This window comes from Rhineura floridana, chromosome 5, assembly GCF_030035675.1.
Source record: "Rhineura floridana isolate rRhiFlo1 chromosome 5, rRhiFlo1.hap2, whole genome shotgun sequence".
Lineage (NCBI taxonomy): Eukaryota > Metazoa > Chordata > Lepidosauria > Squamata > Rhineuridae > Rhineura > Rhineura floridana.
Window position 1 is genome coordinate 154094616 of NC_084484.1, and position 22216 is coordinate 154116831.

The 22216-nt window shown below is 43.2% G+C and overlaps 1 protein-coding gene across 1 annotated transcript in view; it reads left to right on the forward strand.

Annotated features, from left to right (window-relative positions):
• Positions 1–22216, forward strand: part of LNX2 (ligand of numb-protein X 2) — a 111411-nt gene that overhangs the window by 84957 nt on the left and 4238 nt on the right. The window contains exons 2-8 of the mRNA XM_061628509.1: positions 196–690; positions 8173–8420; positions 12477–12676; positions 13860–14228; positions 18030–18173; positions 18986–19163; positions 20619–20850. Of these exons, the coding sequence (XP_061484493.1) occupies positions 293–690; positions 8173–8420; positions 12477–12676; positions 13860–14228; positions 18030–18173; positions 18986–19163; positions 20619–20850 (1769 nt within the window). The 5' untranslated portion in view covers positions 196–292. The remainder of the gene's footprint in view (positions 1–195; positions 691–8172; positions 8421–12476; positions 12677–13859; positions 14229–18029; positions 18174–18985; positions 19164–20618; positions 20851–22216) is intronic.

Consider the following 22216-nt stretch of genomic DNA (forward strand, 5'->3'; position numbering starts at 1 on the left):
TTTGCCCCCTGCCCCATAATGTAAAAATGGGGAAGCAGGTTGGCCCCTTCTGCCTGCAAAATCTCTTCCAAATTCAACCAAATGTTTGGCTTGACTATAGTACGCATAACCCTAGACATTAAGTTTCCTGTATGGTCAGACCAGGGTGCATTTTCAGTCTTCTTGGTCTCAATATTTTTTGTTTTGCTATTTCAGAAAAATGACTCCTTGCTAAATGACAAAATCATAAGAAACAAATAAAACCTCTACAAGCAAGTTCTCTATTGATGAGGAAGCCACACAGGAGTGCTTTATGATGGGCACCACAAATGAAGAGATGATCTCAGTGGAGCAGAACTTGAACCCTCTGTGCTTTGAATGTGGCCAGCAGCATTGGACAAGGGAGAACCACTTGTACAATTATCAGAACGATGTGGATGATGACTTGGTCTGCCATATTTGCCTTCAGCCCTTGCTACAGCCATTAGACACCCCTTGCGGCCACACATTCTGCTATAAGTGCCTACGGAACTTCCTGCAGGAGAAGGATTTCTGCCCTCTGGATCGCAAAAGGCTCCATTTTAAGCTGTGCAAAAAATCTAGTATCCTTGTTCACAAACTGCTTGACAAACTCTTGGTGTTGTGCCCCTTTTCTTCAGCGTGTGAGGAGGTAATGCAGCGATGTGACCTGGAGGCACACCTCAAAAATAGGTAAGGAGTGCGGCCAAGTGCCTGATAACTTAAAGTTAGGCATCCCTGAGTCCCGTTTGAAAAATATGGAAATAGGCAAACAAGCCTGTTAAATGCTTATACCCCATGGATGTCAATGGGCCTTGAAGTTAGGGATGGAAAGATGTGTCAATTTCGATTCAGTTTCTCATTTTTCCAATCTTAAATTCAGTTCTCCACATTTCTGCAGCAATTTTTTAAAAAAAATCTCATGAAAATTCTCCAGCATTTTTGTGCAAATTTCTCCTAATAAACACATTTTTGTAGACTATTTTGACTAATGTACATATTTCTGCAAGCCATTTCTCATCATATAATGCATATAATGAATTTTTGCATCTTATTTTCACTTATATAATCATTTTTATGCACACTTTCCCTTTATGCATGTGTGTAAACAATGCTTGGTTGGCAAACTGCATTGCAAAATTTGAATAAGGAAAGCTGTGTGTCAGTTCTCAAATTGTTTTCGGAAGGTGTGAATTTGGTAAATTATTTGAAATTCTCATCCATCCCTACCTGAAATATTCTTTGCTTTCAATGGATTACATCCTTTTGGGAATGAAAGACATTTCCTTTGCTGTGTGCTTAGATATTTATTTTTAAAAAATACCCCGCAAAGTGATCTCAGGGCAGGGTACAATAAAATAATTTAAAACCACAGTATCAGCAAAGATGTCATATGGTGCTTAGGGTCATTGGCTTATCTACCTCTGGTTTTGCACAGTTTCCTTTACTTGAGTAAGGCACTGAAAAAATTGCTCAGACCTGTCAAAAACAGCCCAGGTGGCAATTATACCACCATCAAGATCAGGTCCTTTTCTGGAAACTTGCACTACTGCAGAGAGAGAGAAGCAGGGAAAGCATATCCCAGGTCTTGTATTAGTTGCTAACCACACTGAGCATTATACAGCCGCGAGAGTGGCTGTATACTATAGTCAGCATGGATTTTTTGCGTTCCGCAATGTTAAATTGAAAATACCCCCATGCCATTCTGATACTTCCCATAAGCTCATTTCAAAACAAAACCTTACAAAATTTATAGTCCTAACTCAGAAACTCTTGCTTAACAACCCTCTAAATTTTCATGGTGATACACAAAACAGAGAAAATCGAGAGTTCAAAGTGTAAAAAGAGAGAGAGAGAGAGAAAACAAACCGCTTTTGGGCTTTGTTCTGTCAGAGTTCTCATAATTTGTTGAAATTAATTAAAAATCAGCCATGTTCACAGAGTACCTGTAACCCTATTACTGACCTTGCTCCATACTCTGACCATCTTCTGCATTTTAAAAGTTTAAAAAATGCCTGTCTGGTTTTTAATTAATTTAAGAAATTTTGCATTGAACTCAATGATAAGGCCAGGCATGCTCAGTAAGAACCAACTATCAGTGTTCCAAAAACCAGACTCCCAGCTGCTTGGCTTGTTTAATTGGGGCCACACCCAAACCAACCTTTATTTCACTTTAGACAGTCATGGCTTCTCCCAAAGAATCGTGGGAAGTGTAGTTTTTGAAGGGTGCTGAGAGGAGACTCCTGTTCCCCTGTCAGAGCTCCAGCGGCCAGAGTGGTTTAAAAGTCAGCCTCTCTGATTGAAGCTCTGTGAGGGGAACAGGGCCTCTCCTAGCAATTCTCAGCACCCTTCACTACCTACACTTCCCAGGATTCTTTGGGAGAAGCCATGACTGTCTAAAGTGAAATAAAGGTCTGGTGTGGATGTGGCTAGGGACAGCTTTGGTTTGAATTTGGGTGGGAGGCTACATGTGCCTGGTGGGAGAAATGCTGAAAAGCAATGATACTCTTCACAATGTTTTCCTTTTGGAAAGGAAAGGGGCTTCCCCTCTGCCCAGTACAATCTGCCCACCCATACAATCTCCTCCCCTCCCCGTCCCCTTCCTGCCCTCCTCCTCCCCTCCTGCCCCTCTCCGAGGTCAGTTTCACCTATACTAAGCATTGATTGCACAGGAGTAAATCCCACTGAACTCAAAAAGCATGCAAATGATCAAACCTGTCCTCCCCTCCTCCCTCCTATCCCTTCCCTCTTGTCCCTTCCTTCCCCTCCCCCATCTTCCAATCCCCTCCTTCCCCCCTCCTCTTCCTCCATAGTGAGTTTTACCTGTCCTAAGCATGACTGAATGGGAGTAAATCACATTAAACTCAGTAAGTATGCAAATGATCAAACCTGCCCTCTCCTCCCTCCCATCACCTCCCTTTTGCCCCTTCCCTCCCCCTCCCTTCACCCCTCCCCCTCCACTTCCAATCCCCTCCTTTCCCCTCCCCTTCTAATCGCCCCTCCCCTCCTAATCCCCTCTCCCCTCCCCTCTGCTCCCCTCTCCTTCCTCTTTCCCTCTCTTTTCCCCCTCCTCCTCCCCATGGTCAGTTTTACTTATCCTAGCCATGATTGCATGGGAGTAAATCCTACTGAACTCAATAAGCATGCAAATGATCAGACCTTCCTTTCCCCTCCTTCCCATCTCCTCTCCCTCCTTCCTTCTTCCTCCCCTCCCCTCCTCTATTTTCCTCTTCCCCTGCCCACTCCAGGCCTCCCTCCCCATGGTCAGTTTTACCTATCCTAAGCATGATTGCACAGGAGTAAATCCCACTGAACTCAACAAACATGAAAATGATCAAACCTGCCCTCCCCCTCCTGCCTGCTCACATCCCCCTCCTCCCCTCCCCATCCCATGTGGTCAGTTTCACCTATCCTAAGCATGATTGCAGGGGAGTAAATCCCACTGAACTCAATAAGCATGGAAATGATCAATCCATTCTCAGCAAACTTGCGCAGGATCCCATTTCTTACCTCTTGGATTAAAAAGCAGAGAAATTCATTAATGGGAAAAAACCTTGCGGTTTAAGAATGTACCTATAGCTAACAGATATTTCTATCAAACTTTAAAAAGCAGGGAAATTGGGCAGTGCTAGTGAATGCACCAGGGGAGCAGGAGAACTGACCTCCTCTCTGAGATGCTGTACTGCCCTACAGATTTGTAAAAATGCAAACACAATTTGGGTTGGTCTTTCACAGTCCAATTCACTTCTTATCTAGCTTGGAAGAACTTGTAACATGTGCCTCTGAGCATATGGTGAGTAGTGGCAACACCTGCCATCTCCAAAGATGGAGATTACTTTTTTGTATGTTTGTCATACTTACATTAGAGCAATTGAAATCAACAGGGCTTAAATTAGTCATGACTAACTTAAGTCCCATTGATTTCAGTGGGTTTACTGTACTCTTAAGTACTGGATCCAACCTGATAGTTCAGGGATTGGGGAGCATACTTTTAAAAAAAAAAGGCGAACAATGCACCACTCACATTGTTCTCTTAGAAGAGACTTTCCCCCCTACATGAGGGAAGTAGAAACCTTCTAAAATGGCATCAACTGTCAGCAATTTTTGTCAGCACTTATACTCCATTTAAAAAACGACTACTAGCTGTTTAATTGAGGACGCCTCTTCAATTGATCAAATAGTTGTTAAACAAATAGTTGTTAAACAGCCACCACCCTAACCATTGGTCATACTGGTTGGGGCTGATGGGAATTGGAGTCCAACAGCATTTTGAGGGGACCACACTGGCTACTCCTGATCTAACCAATTAATCATCTTGCTGGTGTTTGTGCACCGTCCATCAAATTCCTTCCTTTCATCCAATTCCACCTTCGAAGAAAGGAAAAAATGCCAAAAGAGTGTACTCAGTATTGCATAGGTAGATAAGGGAGAGAATCTTGTGATGCTTCTCATGATGATGTCAGCTGCCTGTGACATCATCACGACAGGAAAATATGATAGTCATGTTTGCTGTGGCAAAAAATGCAGCTAGTAGAGTGATTGCTGGAAAGTCTACATCATGATAAGCCAGAGTTGCTGGCTTACCATGATTTATTGAGAATAAGCAGCATAATAGTGCTTGCTGCCTAATGACTTCTCTTTCACTCCTCCCCTGATGTGAGTGGGAGAAAAAAACAGGAAACCTCAGTGAAGTTTGGCTTCCCATGATGTCCAAATCCATGACTGATATTTGTTTCTCCCTAACAAACCCAATATTCATGTACCAACAACAAACCATTGTTTAAGGCTGGATAGTGACCCTGGCTTGTTAGGGTGAAACAAATCATAATCCCAGGTTCAGACATCATGGAAACCAAGCTTAAAGGTGGCTTCCTGTTTGTTTGTTTGTTTGTTTGTTTTCTCCTACTTGAGCTAGGGGAGGAGTAGTGGTGTTGGAAAATCCTGCCAGGAGCAGAAATTGCCGATGTTTTCATATTTGTCCAATGTCCGTAATGAAAATCAGTCCAGTGAATACAGACAGTATTCTCTGTTGCTGCTTTCAGTCTGCAAACAATATGTAACTGATTACTTTTTTCCCATTTGCATTGCATTTCCTTTGCAATGAAATGAATGGGGTGGAAAACATAATGACAACATAATTTACATTTTACATAATATTGCCACAGCAGACAGTGACAAGAATAACATAGTTTGGGGCGGAAGAAGAACTTCAATGGAACGGAAACAGTGCTGCATTCCATCCTAGGGTGGAACAGAAAAAGATGCCTTCTTACATCCCTTGGGAGGAGCAAAGTGGAAGCGAGTGGCACCATGCTCCTTGTTCCCAATAAATCATAAGTTGGCAACCCTGGCTTATCATAACATGGCCTATGGTGTCTGTGCAGTCCACACGGGAGAAAAAGAACGTTGGCCACCATACCACCCTGGGCTCCTTTGGCAGGAAGGCTGGGATATAAATAAATAAACACCATTGTCGTCGTTAGAAACATAGGAACCTGTTTTATATCAAATAAGGCCATTCGTCCATTTCGCTCAGTATTTACACTGACTGGCAGCAGCTCTCCAGGGTTTCAGGCAGGAGTGTCTTGTTTAGCCCTTTCTAGTGATGCCAGAGATGGAACCTGAGACCTTTTGCATGCAAGGCATGTACTCTATCACTAAACCATGGCCCTTCCCATGTGCCATCATTGCTATGGTATTTACAGCATGCAGAGTGTTTGTATTGCTTCTTTTATTGTATTACCATTTTAATTCAATGGACTTATTGCTACAACAAGCAGAAAAATCATTAAGCCGTCTGCCAAGATGCTCAGCAATTTTCAAGTGGCCTGTGGGGGGAAAAAGGTTTTGGAACCACTGCTATACATGCCTACCTAGGAGTAAGTCCCATTGAACTCAGTGGGGCTGCCTTCTGAATAGACATACAGAGGCATGTTTGAGTTCTTACCCAGTTTGTTTTAACTGCAACCCAGTTATTGCTTGTAAAACTGACAAATATTGATTGTTCAGATTCTCCTCAATGAATCCATATCTCACTTCAGGGTTGCAGTCTACCTGTCAGGTCCAAGATCTGCACTCTATTCTTCTGGGCCACAAGGAACTGGAACAGACTTGGCTGGCCTTGGCCCTGCAGTTATTCTGACTCAAACCTGGTAGTTTCTGTTGACAAAATAATCTGCTTCATTTAAGCATAAAAGCTGAATGAAATGTCAATGTAACCCTGAGGCAGCTCTGGAGTGTGTGGCAAATCTGTAAAGTAGCTTAACAAGGGGATTAGAAGAATGAGGCACAAATGTAATTATTTCCTGGTCACTAACCCCGCCCCTAATATTACCCTATTGCCTCATTAGCATCCCATTGATTTAGCAAATTTTCAGGTTCAGCAAGTTCTCTTGAGAGCCACAGACTCTCAAAGCACTTTGAGTTCCTATGAAATGAACCAGCACATGTCTTGGGTGGACTTTCAGCTCCCTAGCCTGTGGCATTTCGAACCTTTGTAATGTTTAATGTCCTGAGTGATGTACTTTGCCAAAAAGTCAATTGCTGAACAAACGGCCAAGATTATTCTTTGGGATTTAGCTGAACTTTTCTTTGTTTCTTATTAAGTGTTCAGTGAAGCAATACATATTTAAAAGAAAAGGGTAGCAGAATATGCAGTGAAATGTTTTAACCAGGGTTACAGCTTTGCTGGATCATTTGTATGTTGGGGGTGAGGCTTACAGCAAGACATGGAGCTGTCCAGGTGCATCCAAATCACATCAGACCACACATCCTGTGGGTTGGTCTCTTGATACCTGACAGAGATGACTTGGATTTGTGTCGTTCTGTGGTGGAAAACCAACTCCCAGTAGCCAGTGGCCAGGGATTATGGGAGTTGTAGCTCAGCAACATCTGGAAGGCCAAAGGTTCCCCACACCTGGTGTGATCAGACCTGTCTGCAGAATTTTGAGGTTCAGTGAGTTTGATTCAGACTAAATTCAGCTTAGCTCCCCTTGATAATCGGTAGGACACATTAGTTGTGCCTGAAGACCCAGTGATTTCAGTGTTAACTAAATTCTGCTAACTTTGTTGAAATCCAACTCATTATCTCCTATACCAAGTTGTATCATTTTTGTGGATGAAGCAAGTGTGATCCCCCCTCCGTATCTTGTTTAATACTGAAATCCCTTCAGATTCTTATTCATAGACTTCTGAAGGATACAGCACAACCTGCCCTTTGTCTTTGTGTGCATGACGATGCAGTTGGTTTAAACAAAAGCTGTTCATTGACTTTGGAATACTTGTTCTAAGGCATTCTAAGTCTCCCTTGGAGCCTGCCCTGTGACATCCGAACAGGTCAACCAATGGCAGCAGAGCAGACAGAGGTGAAAGAAGACTGAATATAGCAGAGGATGAGAATTGCAGAATAATGGGGGGGGCGTGAAAAGCAGCAAAACATGAATTTTCTATGATTCATTACTGTGAGATACGTTCCATATATCCACCCATGCTTACCTGTACATACATAATAGGTGTGGCTTACATTTGCAGCCCTTGCAGATATATTAGTCCCATAAGTTTAAACATTGCATTTCCTTCAGATTTTCTACCATTCTCTCTGTTGCTCACTCTTTCCCCCCAAAAAATTCAGTTTTCAGCTGCTTCCTGTCAAAAGTTGCTTCAAGGGACAGCCACTCCAACATGTATCAGATCTTTGGGATCAGAGTTTAATGAATGCACCTAATGCAAGGGGGATGGAGAAGACATTATATCCTTCACCAGTTTTAGACTATAACTCCCATCAGCCATGTTGGTTGGCACTGATGGAAATTGTAGTCCAAAATATCTTGAGAGCATCAGGTTGCTGTTGGTATTTGGCAAAGATGTTCACGTGGAGCAGATGTGGGGAATCTTTGGCCCTCCAGATAATGTTGGACTACAATTCCCATCAGCCCTAGCCATTGGCCATGCTTGCTGGAGCTGATGGGAGTTGTAGTTTAGCAACACGTGGAGAGCCAAAGGTTCCCCACCCCTAAATTGAAGAGTCAGTGTGTGGCGTTGACCGGTTCTCAGTTAAATCACAGTGTTGCAGCAAGACACTAGATTATTCAACCAAAAGGCACTTTCCTTTTTTGTTCAGGCATTTAGAGGCATTTCTTATTTTTGTGTGAAGACATTGTAGCATTTCATCCCTAGGTGTCCTGGGGCTTCCCATCGGAGAGTTGCCTTGGAGAGGAGAAAAAACAGCAAATTGCAGGCAGACGCAGAGAGCGAGAATGAGAGCAGCATGATAGATCACCCAGGTTCTCAGTCTCCCGACGCAGAGCATGCTGGGACAGGAACAGCACCAGCGGACCAGAGCATTACATCAGCAACTGTCCCTGTGTGGACAGATGAGTCTGGCCTTGACAACCCTGCCTTTGAGGAGAACATGGGAGCTGACAGTATGTTCTGTATCCCTTTTGACATCCTGTTTGTTCTGCTTGTATTAAACCTTGAAATTTAGGAAGTCTCCAAGTCAGATTTTACTCTCCCTTGCAATGGTTTAACCACCATGGTCAGTTGGTTAATTGGCTTACCTTTTTAAGCAATCAAGAACAAATTTAATTGATAAATCTAATCGGTCAGGTCACTTAGCTCAGCGTTTCTCCCTTAAAAGGGTTCAGATACTGACCGGGAAGGAAGGTTGAGAGAATTTACTCAACATCACCCAATAAGCTTCAGGGCTAGACTGTGATTTGAACCCACATCTCCATCAGTGACATAACATTTAAAATTCAACCTGGTATTCTGTTTATGAACACTTGTGAATGACTGTAATGCTATTCTGGAGACAGAGTGAGGTGACCACTGCAGGCAGCTAGTTTATTTGGGGTGTCAGGAAATTATTTGTTCTTTAATTTATTGTTCTTGTATTTGTGATTGTGAGATTTTCTGCCTTGGGTGTCAAAATAACATGACCCGCTAAGGGTAATATGCACTTCATGTAGAGGTGAGGGAATGGGTGCAAAGAGCTTCGGCTTTTAAACTGGCTGAGAACCATGCAAGATGCTGGATCTCCATTTAGCCTTCATGCACTTTTCCTGATACCCCTGAAGCATCTACCTGAAGCATGTGATTTGCAACATGTGGTTTTCATATTAACAGTCTATCCCACTAGATCGTATCATTCCTCCCCTGCAAGTCACTGGCAGTGCATGCTATAAATTGCTTTAGCTCAACTGTACATAAGAACTCCTTTAACCACTTATAACAAGTGTGAGGAACCTGTGTCCTCCAGATGTTGCTGAACTACAGCTCTCATCAGCCCAGCAAGCATGATGAATGTCCAGGGATGATGGGAATTGTAGTTCAGCAACATCTGGTAGACTGAAGGTTCCCCACATCTGTCTTATACCAATGTCCATCTACTCCAGCCTTTCCCAAACTGGTGCCCTCCAGATGTTTTTGGACTCCACCTCCTGTCAGTCCCAACCAGTATAGATAGCGGCCAGGAATGGTAGTCCAAAAACACCATCTAGAGGGCATGAGGTTGGGGAAGGTTGATTTAGTCCAACATTCTGTTTTCTTCAGTGGCTACCAAATGCCTCTAGCAGTTGTAAAAAGCAGGCCACAAAAGTGATTGGCTTCTCTAGTTGTTTATGTACCCCCAGCATGTGGTATTCAGAAGAACAGTGCCTCTGAACATGGAGAATTTGTTTAGTTATCATGGCGAATAGCTAATGATTGACTTGTCCTCAGTGGGTCCTTTGTTTAAATCAGGTTTGGGGAACCTGTGGCCATCAAGGTGTTATTGACTCCAACTCCCATGAGATACAGCCAGCATGGCCCAATAGTCAGGGATGATGGGAGCTGTAGTCCAAAAACATCTGGAGGGCCACAGGTTCCTCATCCCTAGTTTCAAGCCATCTGAGCTAGTTGGGCAGTTTACACCAAGCTAACAACATTAGGAAACTTTTCATTTGTTTTTATTTATGTCATTTTGTATTGCCCATCAACAAAGTCCTCTGTGTTGTTCACAAAAGTTGTGAATGAATAAAAAAATATGAAGACATATATTAAAACAGTATCTATACAGTCAGCATGTAGCTATCAGAAGTTGGAATAGAATCAGTACAAAACCAGCCAGAAAACAGGATAGGGGGGAAATAGTGCCAAAGCTATAAAATTCATTTAAAAATACAACTAACAACCCCCTCAGTCAGCAATTGAAGGATATCAATGGTTGCTGCTTGTGAATAATGGTCAGTTTTAATGAAATCCTTAATGTGAAAATATGAGTCTGTGTTTCAGAACAATGAAATAATTGATTTATTTTAAAGCAGTTATAGGAAGGATAGTTTGTAAACCTTCCCCTCTTAATATGCTTTGTCTATAGCAGCATTGAAGCTCTGTGTTTTCTGCAGAAATGATCAAACATCCTGTTAAAATTAGATTCCACACTCACATTCAACTCTCAACTATTGGATGCTATATTTTTCCTACCAAAAAAGAAAAAGAAAGACAACTGAATAATGCCAGCATCCATCTGCAGTAACCTAACAGTCACATCGCCAGCATCTGGGGTTTTAGAGGGGAAGTGAAGTCTTATCAGAGAGGACAGTTGTCCTTCTGCTTCCACTTCCTAGAGTGGCCTGCATCTTGCCAGCCGCTCATGAGCATCCCACATTCCCTGCAGTTGTCTGTCTGTATTTGTGCCTTGGGTCTGCTTTTAAAAACACCCTCTGAATTAAACCTTCTACACTTGAGATGACAGCAGTTGTTACAGTTGAACAGCCAGCCTCCAGAGCAATTTTACTCATTAAAATCTACCTAACTTTTTCTTGAAAGTTTTTGCAGACATTTCAACAGAGTACAACTTCAAATTTCTCTTTAGGGGGCAACTCTCTTATTATGGAATCCCCACCCTGTTTGTGCAGATGCAAAGATTGCTGATATGGGAAGTAAACTTGGAAATAAATGTGCCTGCTTAGAAGTAAATGTTGTACACAGTGGGCCGCGCCTTCCAAAAAAACATGATTGCAGCTAAGCTGCAAAGTGTTTGAGTTTGCCCAGAATTAAGCAAAAACTGAGTAGGGCAATGTATGATTAAAAATGAGTAGTGGTGGTGGTGTTTGTACAACATCGTCAACATGCATGGTGCTTGATGGTAGGCAACCATTTTGAGTCAAGAGCCACATTTGGTGTTGGGTGACCTGTTGAGGACCACATACCAGTGAGGCGGGGTCAGAGACAAAAGAGGTCAAGCAAGCTACTCAGGGCAGGGGGCTGTCCTCTTGTGCTCTGTACTGAAGACAAGAGGATAGGTCTCTGATCTAAGAACCTTCCAATCTAAATTTGACACAGGGAAACAAAAGAGGAAGAGGATGGAAGTAGAAATGGAGTGTAAAGGAAGAATGTGCAGTGATGTAACTTACACTTACGTAGGCTTAACTTAGTAGTTTGTTAAAGGTGCTGTTCCCTGAGAAGAGGGAATGATTGTTAAACCACCCTGGAAATTGTAACTCTCTAAGGGGAACAGGGGCCTCCTAACAACACTAAGCACCCTTAACAAACTGTAGTTCCCAGAATGCTTTGGGGGGAAACCATGAGTGTTTAAAGTGGTATGATACTGCTTTAAATGTATAGTGCAGATGGGGCCTGAGTTACAGCAGGCCATGGTGACAAGGGATTTGTGCCAAAAGCTTCATAAAGAGGGTGGTTTGTAGAGGGGAGGATTTTTTTGTGGAGGGGGTAATGAGTTTGAAAAGAATTACATGCTTCAAAAGGCAACAGTGGGCTCTGTTAAAACAAATAACTCCCCTCCCCTAATTAATGCTTGAATGCCACTTTTTAAGCATCTTCTTCTGTAGTAATAAAAAGTAGCCCTGAAAACAGTGAAGAAGTTACAACTCAAAACCAAGCTGGCACTCCTTCTAGGCCAGGGGTGGGAAATCTTATTCATACCAGCGGTGGGTGGAGCCAGGGGCAAAAGTGGGCAGAGCAACAAATGTCAAATTTACCTTAGTTCTGTAGACTAGTTTCTACACACACTCACACACCCCTTTCTGTCCTCCATCCAAACAAACAAGGAGACCCTATTCCTGCTAGGCAAAAACCCCTAGGGTGCAAAATAGGCCAGTGAAGGGTGTGGACCGGGGAGCGGAGGGGATGGCCTGGAGAGAGTTCCAAGAACTGGACAGAGAGACCCAGACAGCTTCATTTGTCCCCTGGGCCTGAGGTTTCCCACCTCTCTCCTCAGCCGATCACGACCATGGCTTGTGGCCAGTCATAGCTCAGCAAACTTACTGCTTGTGGTACATGCCTGAGACTACAAAAGCAGAAGGGCTGATGTGGCAGGTCACAATACCCGAATCTAGTGGAGGTCATAAGTTGTGGAAGTTTGGGTTTTAATTCATTTGCATTGACTCATCAGGTATCCTTTTGTTTGTCACCAGTGTTTTGCTTGGTTGAGAAAATGTATTGAGGTGCACATATTGTTCTCTTTTCAAATTGGGCAGCAACCCATCAGCCACCAAGTTTGCCAGAAGGTGAGATCACAACCATTGAAATACATCGGTCCAATCCTTATATTGAGCTGGGAATTAGCATTGTGGGTGGCAATGAAACACCTTTGATCAACATTGTTATTCAAGAGGTTTATCGAGATGGGATTATTGCCAGAGACGGAAGGCTCCTTGCTGGAGATCAAATACTGCAAGTACGTATCTAATTGTATATTCTTTTCAACTTGCGTGTGTCCGGACTGTGCGGCGCTATATCAAATGGCGGGCAGGCGAGAGAGAGAGAGAAAGAGTTATCATTTCCTGGCAGTTGGTCGGAATTCTCTGTTCTGGCTGAATGTTACCATAGCAGTCTCTAGTTGGGAAACATTATAATTCAGCCAAAGTACGGTTTGCGCTTTCAGCATTGATACCAGTGATTTACACTGCTCTTGGGGTTTCTCATTCTAGAACGCTTTCTGTTCTGGTGCATCTTTTTAAATGGGAAAGTCAAGCAGGCTGAGTGTGTTGTCTTCCTTTTGTAAACAATCTGAAGTGCTTATCTGTGTCCTGAGAGATTATTTTTGGATAAAAGGTTAAACATAACTAGCACAGAAGCATGTACAGTGCCTTGCAAATGTACTCAGACCCCTGACCGATGCTCTCATATTACTGAATTACAAATGGTACATTGTAATTTCGTTCTGTATGATATTTTATTTTGAATCACTGAAACTTAAAATAAATTATTATAAGGTGACATTGGTTTTATGTTGGGAAATGTTTGTAAGAAACATAAATAACTAAAACATGTTGAGAGCATTGGTCAGGAGTCTGAGTACTTTTGCAAGGCACTGTATTACTATTGTTCATTTCTATAGTTCTCTCACTCCACTGCCTCCAGTATATAGACTGATTCATACTTCTTAGCTCATTGGTCTTAAAAACTATAAGAAAGAGGTTAGGCTCGGACCAGGATTTGAGAAAACAGTTACTTGTGGGCATTCAAGCGCTTTCAAGTAAGAACTTGTGTGTGTGTGTGTGTGTGTGTGTGTGTGTGTGTGTGTGTGTGTGTGTGTGTGTGTGTGTGTGTGTGTGTGTGTGTGTGTGTGTGTGTGTGTGTGTGTGTGTGTGTGTGTGTGTGTGTGTGTGTGTGAGAGAGAGAGAGAGAGAGAGAGAGAGAGAGAGAGAGAGAGAGAGAGAGAGAGAGAGAGAGAGAGAGAGAGAGAGAGAGAGAGAGAGAGAGAGAGAGAGATGCATGCGTGTTTTGGAGAGGAAACATTTGCAGAGTGGAAGATCTTGGCAAGTAGGCATAATTGGCTGGTCCCCTGAATAATGTACTCTAGGCTGCAGTATTTTGTTGCAGCTCCCACTTGCATTGTCCTAATTCTTTTCTTTCAGGTCAATAACTTTGATATCAGCAACGTGTCCCACAACCATGCTAGGGCCATCCTTTCCCAGCCTTGCACAGTGTTGCACCTCACTGTACTCCGAGAGAGACGGTTTGGAAGCCGAACTCACAACCACAGCGATAGCCCTCCCCAGCGAGAGGATAGTTTCCACGTGACCCTACACAAACGAGACTCCAGTGAACAACTTGGCATTAAGCTGGTGCGCAGAACAGATGAGCCTGGGGTTTTTATCCTTGACCTTTTGGAAGGGGGCTTGGCTGCTCAGGATGGCCGACTCTGTAGCAACGACAAAGTGTTGGCTATCAATGGGCATGACCTGAAGCATGGCACACCAGAATTAGCTGCTCAGATTATCCAGGTAAATTTAAGTTGAATCCTGTAGGGTGGGAATAACTCATAATGGTCTACTAGGTATCAAGGATGTTGATGTTGCAAGTTTCCATTAAGTGAAACCTAGCTAGAGAGTATATAAGCAGGATGGGGAGCTGTGGCTTTGTAAATGTTGTTGGACTACAGCTCCCATCGTCCTTGACTATTGGCTCTGCTGGCTGGGGCTGATGGGAGTTGGAGTCCAGCAACAATTGGAACAATTGGAGGGCCACAGGTTTGCCATCCCTGAAGTAGGAGAATGCCATACCTGATTAAGAACAGAACTTCAGATTGCTGAACCAGCTTCTTAACACTGAGGCTGTTTCCCATATTAAGATGTTATGGTTGGTTCCCTGCGGATCATTTCCCTGACACAGGAAGGAGTTCTTGCTATGGGCGGTATATAAATGCAACAAAATAAATCATAAATAAATAAAATTTGTTTGTTTCACTAAAGGAGAAAAGCAAGGGTTTGCCTAACCCACTTTTAGGCTGTATATAAGGGCTCGCCAACCTTTTTGGACCAGTGAGCACATTTTGAGTTTTGAGTGCCATGGGTACCAGTCACAAAATGACATAACAAAAATTAGAGAGAATATACTCATTGCTGCTTCACACCCACCCTGCCCCGGACAGCCTCAGGCTTAGCATGGGAAATCAGTTGTGTCCTGTTGGTCCTCATTGTGTAGATCACACAATATTGATCTCTCTCTCTCTCTCTCTCTCTCTCACACACACACACACACACACACACACACACTGAGAAGAATGGTGTCTGTACATTTTGTTTCATACCTCAGGTTCTAAAAATGCTAAAAACTGCCTTTAAAAAAATCTTGGGATCATGGTTCAGGCCAAGGATACCAAGAAGGACTTGACAGACAGCTGGAGTTAGATTTGAGGACTACATGAAGCACTGCTTTGACTTGGTATCATGAATCTTCATTGTTCCTCTCCCTGCAAAATAATAATAATAATAATAATAATAATAATAATAATAATAATAATAATAATAATAATAATAATAATAGGAAAGCAGTAGCCAAGACCTTTGCTAGAGACCCTGCAGAGCTTCTGGCAGTAAGATTAGATACTACCAAGCTAGCTGAACTGATGGTCCGACTTGAAATAAGGCATCTTCTTGGATCTCCTTTAAAGACAACATGGTACAATGTACCCTAGCCAGTTCTTTTGATCAGCTAGGGCCAATATTTATAGCTCGGGGAGTCTATACTATCCCCAGCTAGGCTCCCCTTCAGTGCTGATATGCCATACCCACAGAACTTGAGCTGGAATAATCTACGTAAGTGGAAGAACCTTGTAGGTGCCCCTCTAGAATGCAAAATGGGAGGGCATCCCAGAGACCATTATATGATTGCATTGACATCTACGGCATTCTCTTACTTTGCACCTGGAAGGACACCTGCCAGGCACAAAGCAGCATGGGATTCCCTGCTTCACACAAGGAAGCCTGCAAAAAATCAAGAGGGGCACAGATGCATCTCATTGGTTGCCAGTGGGCTGTTCCTGCATTTGGATATAAGTTGACTCTGGGATTTAGAATCATACAGTTGGAGGTGGCCTTGTAAATCATCTAGTCTTAGGAAGTACTACATACAGATTCTAGATGCAATAAATCCAGCGCTACAGCATCCCCAACAGGTGATTTTCCTGCCTCTGCTTGAAGACCTCCAGCGAGGGAAAGACTTGGGGTGGTAGTCAATGCTAGTCCTACTCAGAGTAAATGCATTGAAGTTAATGGACATGACTAACTTAGGTTCATTAATTTCAGTGGGTCTACTCTGAGAAGGACTTGGTTGAATACAAGCTACAGTTCGATTGTTGAATCAGTCTTACTATCAAGAGGTTTCTTCCGTTGTTCAATTAAAAATTAGCCTCCTGTGAATTAAGTACTGTAGCTCTTTTACTGCCCTCTGGGAAAAGCAGAGATCAAATCTTTCCCCTTTTCTGTGTGATACCCTTTAGGTATTTGACGAGTGCTAAAATGTCCGCTCTCACTTTTATCTCCTCCAAAGTAAATATACCCAGTTCCTTGAACTTTTCCTCTTAGGACTTATTTTCTATAATCCAGACCATCTTTGTGGCCTTCCTCTGACCCTGTTCCAGCTTGTCTATGCATATTTATTTATCTGTTTTATATGATTTTTCTCCCACTCTTCAGCCAGAAAAGCTCCAAGGTCCTTAAAGTATAGCACCCAGAATAGGACACTCCAGAAGCAGTCCAACTAGTACATAGCAAAGTGCTTATTCCATGCTCCTTCCTTCCCCCAGCCCACCACAGGCCAATTTTGACAGGTGGGTGGGGCCTGTCATAATAATGTCATAATGTTGCCAGGTGTCAACTTGAAAGGGGGTAATTAAACCCCTTTGAGGGCAATGGCTCTCAGCGCCAATCAGCTGACGGGGGAAGAGGGCCATCACTTTGAAGTGCGTTTGCACTTGGTTTGTATTCAATCCGCTTGAAAATGAACCTCAAAGAAAGACTCACTGTGTAGATCAACTGATTGACACTGAGAGCTATCATCTTTGAAGTCCGTTTACAAGCAGTTTGTATTCAGTGGCTCTCAGCGTCCATCAGCTGATCACTGCTGAGGGCCCCATTGACTGAACTAAGAAGCTCTTGATGGTATGACCATCTCAGTGGGGCTCCTGTCAGTGCCAATAACCTGATCGGTGCTGAAAAAAAACCCTGCTTGCCAAGGAAAAATCGGGAGCTCACTTTAAGCTTCCAATTGTTGCTTTGCAGCCACATCTTGTACCTGCCTCACTCCTGATGTCCCGTATAATATCAGATATGGGGCAGATGAGCATGGCTTGGAGAAAATAGCCTCACAGGCCAAATTAGGGGCCTTGCCAGGGGCTAGCCATTGCTGCAATAAAGTAAATTGGCACATGAGAAGAAACGGGGTTCTGGAAAGGGAAGAAGAGTGCAAATTGCAAAAGAAGATTTAAAATACTGCATTCAAAAGAAATGAACCCACAAGCAGGTTTTTGGCTACCAACCTCCTAAAAAAACATTAAATATGTTATTGACTGGCTGCTGCATTCATACAACCTGCTGGGCAATTCTTATTCCTCAGTGCTACCTCATTTCCCTGATTGCTGTGTCACACACGTCATACCATCTCAATTCCCAGAGGAAAACAATCTTTAACAGGACATCTTATGGCATGCAAGAGAAAGAGCATTATTTTCCTGCTTTTAATGAAACAGTCATGGAGTATAACTGTATAGTCTTGCAACTATAATAAATCACCATTCCAAAATACTGAAATTGAGTGACATACTTTTTACATCAGAGGTTGGCAGAAGGTAGACTGGGATCTAGGTATAGCTCTCTGGGTGATGTGAAGTCGATTGGGAAGGATTTCTGACTCCCAGTTGTTTAGCAGTGGCATCAAGGAAATGAGATTTAGCAGTGGCATCAAGGAAATGAGACATAGTCTCCAAATTATGCTGCTGAAATGAAGGGATGGCAGGAGTTGGATTATTGTGTGGAATGACTGTTAAGTTCCAGGTCAGTTCTAGTACTCAGAAAAAATTCCTGGGTTCAGAATTCTTTAATTCTGTGTCTTTTGCATCAGATTCCAGTTGATGGATCTTGGAGTTCTAACTTAAGTAAAAAACAAAGCAGATCCCACAGGTCTGAAGTTTGCCCACTCCTGCTCCGTGTTAGGCATTGTCCATTTTATTTCAGGGGTGGCTTTAGTACAGGCAGTAATGCTGATTTCTCCCCACCTTCCCTTCATGTTCCTTGTCTCTTCCACAGGCCAGCGGGGAGAGGGTGAGCCTAACCATTTCTAGGCCGGCCAAGTCACAGATTGTGAGCATTCTCAGAGATGGAGGGAGTCATCCCATCAGTCAACACCAATCACATCAGCTGTATCACAGTAACAGACTCAGCCCGCATAAGGTAAGCTTGTGGGTGGTAGGGTTTGCTGACCACTGAAATGAAGAAATAGTGCCCAGTCATCAATAGCAAGGTTGTGACTAGCAGCTGTTAGGGGTCATGAATTGCTCAGGAGGATGGAGGAATGTCTCCTTCAGTGGATAGCACAGCTATTCCTATGAATGGTTGAATGGTTCCTGTCAATCACAGATATGATGGCTATGCACTGCCTCCAGTGTCAGAGGTAGTATTCTTCTGATATATCAGTTCCTAGGAATCACAAGTGGAAAGAGTGCTGTTGCCCTCAGGTCCTACTTGTGAGCTTGCCATAGGCATCTGGTTGGCCACTGCAAGAGCACAATGCTGGACTAAGTGAGCCGTTGGCCTGATCAAGCATGACTGTTCTTATTTTCTTCTTATGTTCTTTTGTGATCATTAGTCTCCTTCGTTCTGTGCAAAACAGTGTGTAGTGGTGTACAGCAAGCAACATCAGAATTTATAATTTCAACAGCTGGCAGAACTTGTGAGTCTTCATTGCTGAACATGCGTGCACCTTGAAAAGTTCACAGCCCTAAACAACCCCGAAAGGGTGGAGTGATATTTCACTGTTGGTATAAGCCAGTATGATATACCAGAGGCAGATGACAGGGTATACCAACATTTTGCATTTCCCAGGAAGTTTATGGAGGCGCTCAAGTTGTCAGCTCTTTTTTTTGCGGGGTGGGTGGGAGGGAAATCACACCTTTTACAAACGACTAAATATGGGTTTCAGACTCATCCTGACTTGCATGTATGCCTAAAATACAGTATTTAATGTTTTGTGGGTTTTTTGGCAGGACCTTTCCCAGTGTGTAACTTGCCAAGAGAAGCACATCACAGTGAAGAAGGAGCCCCAGGAATCTCTTGGCATGACTGTAGCTGGAGGCCGGGGAAGCAAAAGTGGGGAATTGCCAATATTCGTTACAAGTGTACAACCTCATGGCTGCCTGGCAAGAGATGGCAGGATCAAAAGAGGTGGGAATCAAATGAGTTCTTGTGTTGTGCTCTTCTTAATTAGCTCAAGTGCAAAGAGCTCTCTCTTTCTTGCTTGAGCCCTGTCAGAATGATTAGGGGCTCCATTTCTCTTGCAAAAGCCTCATTTATTTCAACAGGGCCTGCACAGGAGTATTTTAACAGTGGATGTGCTTTTAACACGGGCCTAACAATGGTTCCTGCCCATGGTGGACGGTGTTTGTAGAGACTGGTAGGGAGGAAGGGAGGAGGAGGCTCCAACAGTAGGTAGAGCCAGAACCAATGGCGGCTGGAGCCAACTAATGTTGTCCTCCTCCTCCCTGTTGAGTTTTCTAATGACAATACGGAGACTAAGGAGGGGGAAGCTCAAAGCCAGTGCCACCCTCGGATTGACTGTAAGAAGGCAGGCAGGTGGGTGCTGGCTGAGGGCAGACTGAGATTGGTGGGGCAATGCCCCATTTGCCCTAACAGATCGACCTCCACTGGTTCCTGTGCAAACACTGTGTAATCCTTACAAGTATGTCCATTGTACATCAAGTTACCGTAGAAAATTGGCTGCAGCCTAAGCTAGAGACCACATTAAATATGTGATCCTTTTTCTGGAGAGTGTGCTTTCTCACCAGGGATGATGGGATTATAGTCTATCCCCATCATCCTCTTGACGATTTCTGAACATCCACTTTAAAGCTTGATGCACATTAATAATTTTGGGGCAAGCAGTTTCCTCATTGAGCCCTGTTATCTTTCCAAATGAGTTCTGTACATCTCTAGTGCAGGAGGGACATATGCATGATTGAATATTCATTGGGGGGGAAGGGACAACTTTTGGCCTAACTCACCTCCCCCCCCCAAAAAAAAAACAACAACCCACATTTGAGGATTTGAATATATTACACAGAATGTATGTTTTGCAATGTTTGGGGGACTTGCATCACACAGGATTGGACAACCCCACTAACTTTGCATTGGATCGGAAATAAACCAAGATATTTCACTTACCCAAAACAGAATTAACTCTGATTATTTCCAAGCCAGGCCAAAACATGCCAACTCCACCTTTGTGAGCCTCCAAACCTTCTCTCTTCCCCCACCCATCTCTCACTGTTTTCTGCACAATTCACATCCTTAGCTACTGGTTAGCAGTATCTGCAAGTAGGAGGGAGATCTCTCCCCTGTTTGACGCCTGGTGTGCAGCATGCTAGGCTTCAAAGATGCCCCTGGGAAATGTAGTTTCCCCAAAGACTACCGACATTGCAGCCCAGAAATACAAGTCTTGATGACATCACTATGCAACATGCTTCTGTACCGATCTGGGTTCAAACCACCATGTGTACTATCACAGATGCATATGCCTATAGGATCCAGGTGCCAGTGAGAAGCAGGAAGTAGCAACTTACGCATTTGCATGAGGAAGCCACAGATTTCTGGGCCACCTAATGGTTTGGTTTTTTTACCCAGGTGATGTGCTGATGAATATTAATGGCATTGATCTGACCAACCTAAGTCACAGTGAGGCAGTGGCCATGCTGAAAGCCAGTGCTGCCTCCTCAGTTGTTGCCCTTAAAGCTTTGGAGGTCCAGATTGCTGAAGAGCAGCCCCAGGCAAATGATGAGCAGCCCAGCACCATCAGCGAGAACGAATACGATGCGAGTTGGTCACCATCGTGGGTTATGTGGCTGGGACTTCCCAGGTACTGCTTGACCATTAAACAACCACCCTTTGACTTGTGGTCTTCTGTAGCTTGGCATTTTTGTTTGGCCAGGCCTTTGAACAGCCTTCAAGCAGTCTGCTTAACATTTCTTAGTTAAAATTGTTGGTGTCCAGCCGTTTGCAACTGCAACCCCCTCCTCCTTCCGAGCTTTGGTGTGGTTTTATTTTTTGTTTATTACATTTATACCCCACCTTTCTTTCATCAAGAAGCCTAAGACGGCATACATGTGATTCCCAGGTGGTCTCCCTTCCAGTCACTAACCAGACCCAGATCTGCTTAGCTTCAGCAAGGTGCTGGCCTCATGTGTCTCCAGACCATAGTTTCATCTAATGAGTGTGCAGCACAGGATAGGCAGGTCTGTCTCTCTGACTGTGGGAAAGGGAAGTCTGCAACATCGAACGGCCTCCCAGCTACCCTTCCCAGGAGGTTAGAATTGCTCCCTTAAAGCTTTAACTTTATTAGAAAAATAACAAAAAGATGCTTTAATCGTCAGCAGGTTTGGTGTTTATACTAGTTTCGAAAGCAAATTAACAGTGATTGTGGAAAAAAAAATAAAAAAATACAGTAACTTATGCTACTGGAGGTTTCCATAAATATGAGTGGTTCTTATGGGCATTTCTTCTTTTTAGCTTTTATCCTAGAACACCAGGGTCAGCTTTTAATTACAATTTATATATTTGTTGTTATGTGCCTTCACGTTGATTGTGACTTATGGCGACCCTATGAATCAGCGACCTCCACTAGCATCTGTTATAAACCACCCTGTTCAGATCTTGTAAGTTTGGGTCTGTGGCTTCCTTTATGGAATCAATCCATCTCTTGTTTGGTCTTCCTCTTTTTCTATTCCCTTCTGTTTTTCCCATCATTATTGTGTTTTCTAGTGAATCATGTCTTCTCATTATGTGTCCAAAGTATGATAACCTCAGTTTTGTCATTTTAGCTTCTAGTGATTGTTCTGTTTTAATTTGTTCCAACACCCAATTATTTGTCTTTTTGCAGTCCATGGTATGTGCAAAGCTCTCCTGCAATAACACATTTCAATGAGTTGATTTTTCTCTTATCCGCTTTTTTCACTGTCCAACTTTCATATCCATACATAGAGATCGGAAATGCCATGGTCTGAATGATCCTGACTTTAGTGTTCAGTTTATTCATGTTTATTGGTAGCAGAACAACCAAACATAAACAAACAAATACAAGTTACAGGTTACAGAGCCGCATCAACATTCTCACACCTTGCAAGCAAAGCAGCTATTAAATAAAACAAGGGTCCATTTTTAAAGGCAGTTGTCAAGGTAAGCTGCCCTCTAAACATACTTGGTTTCATGGGATATTTAATCATTGT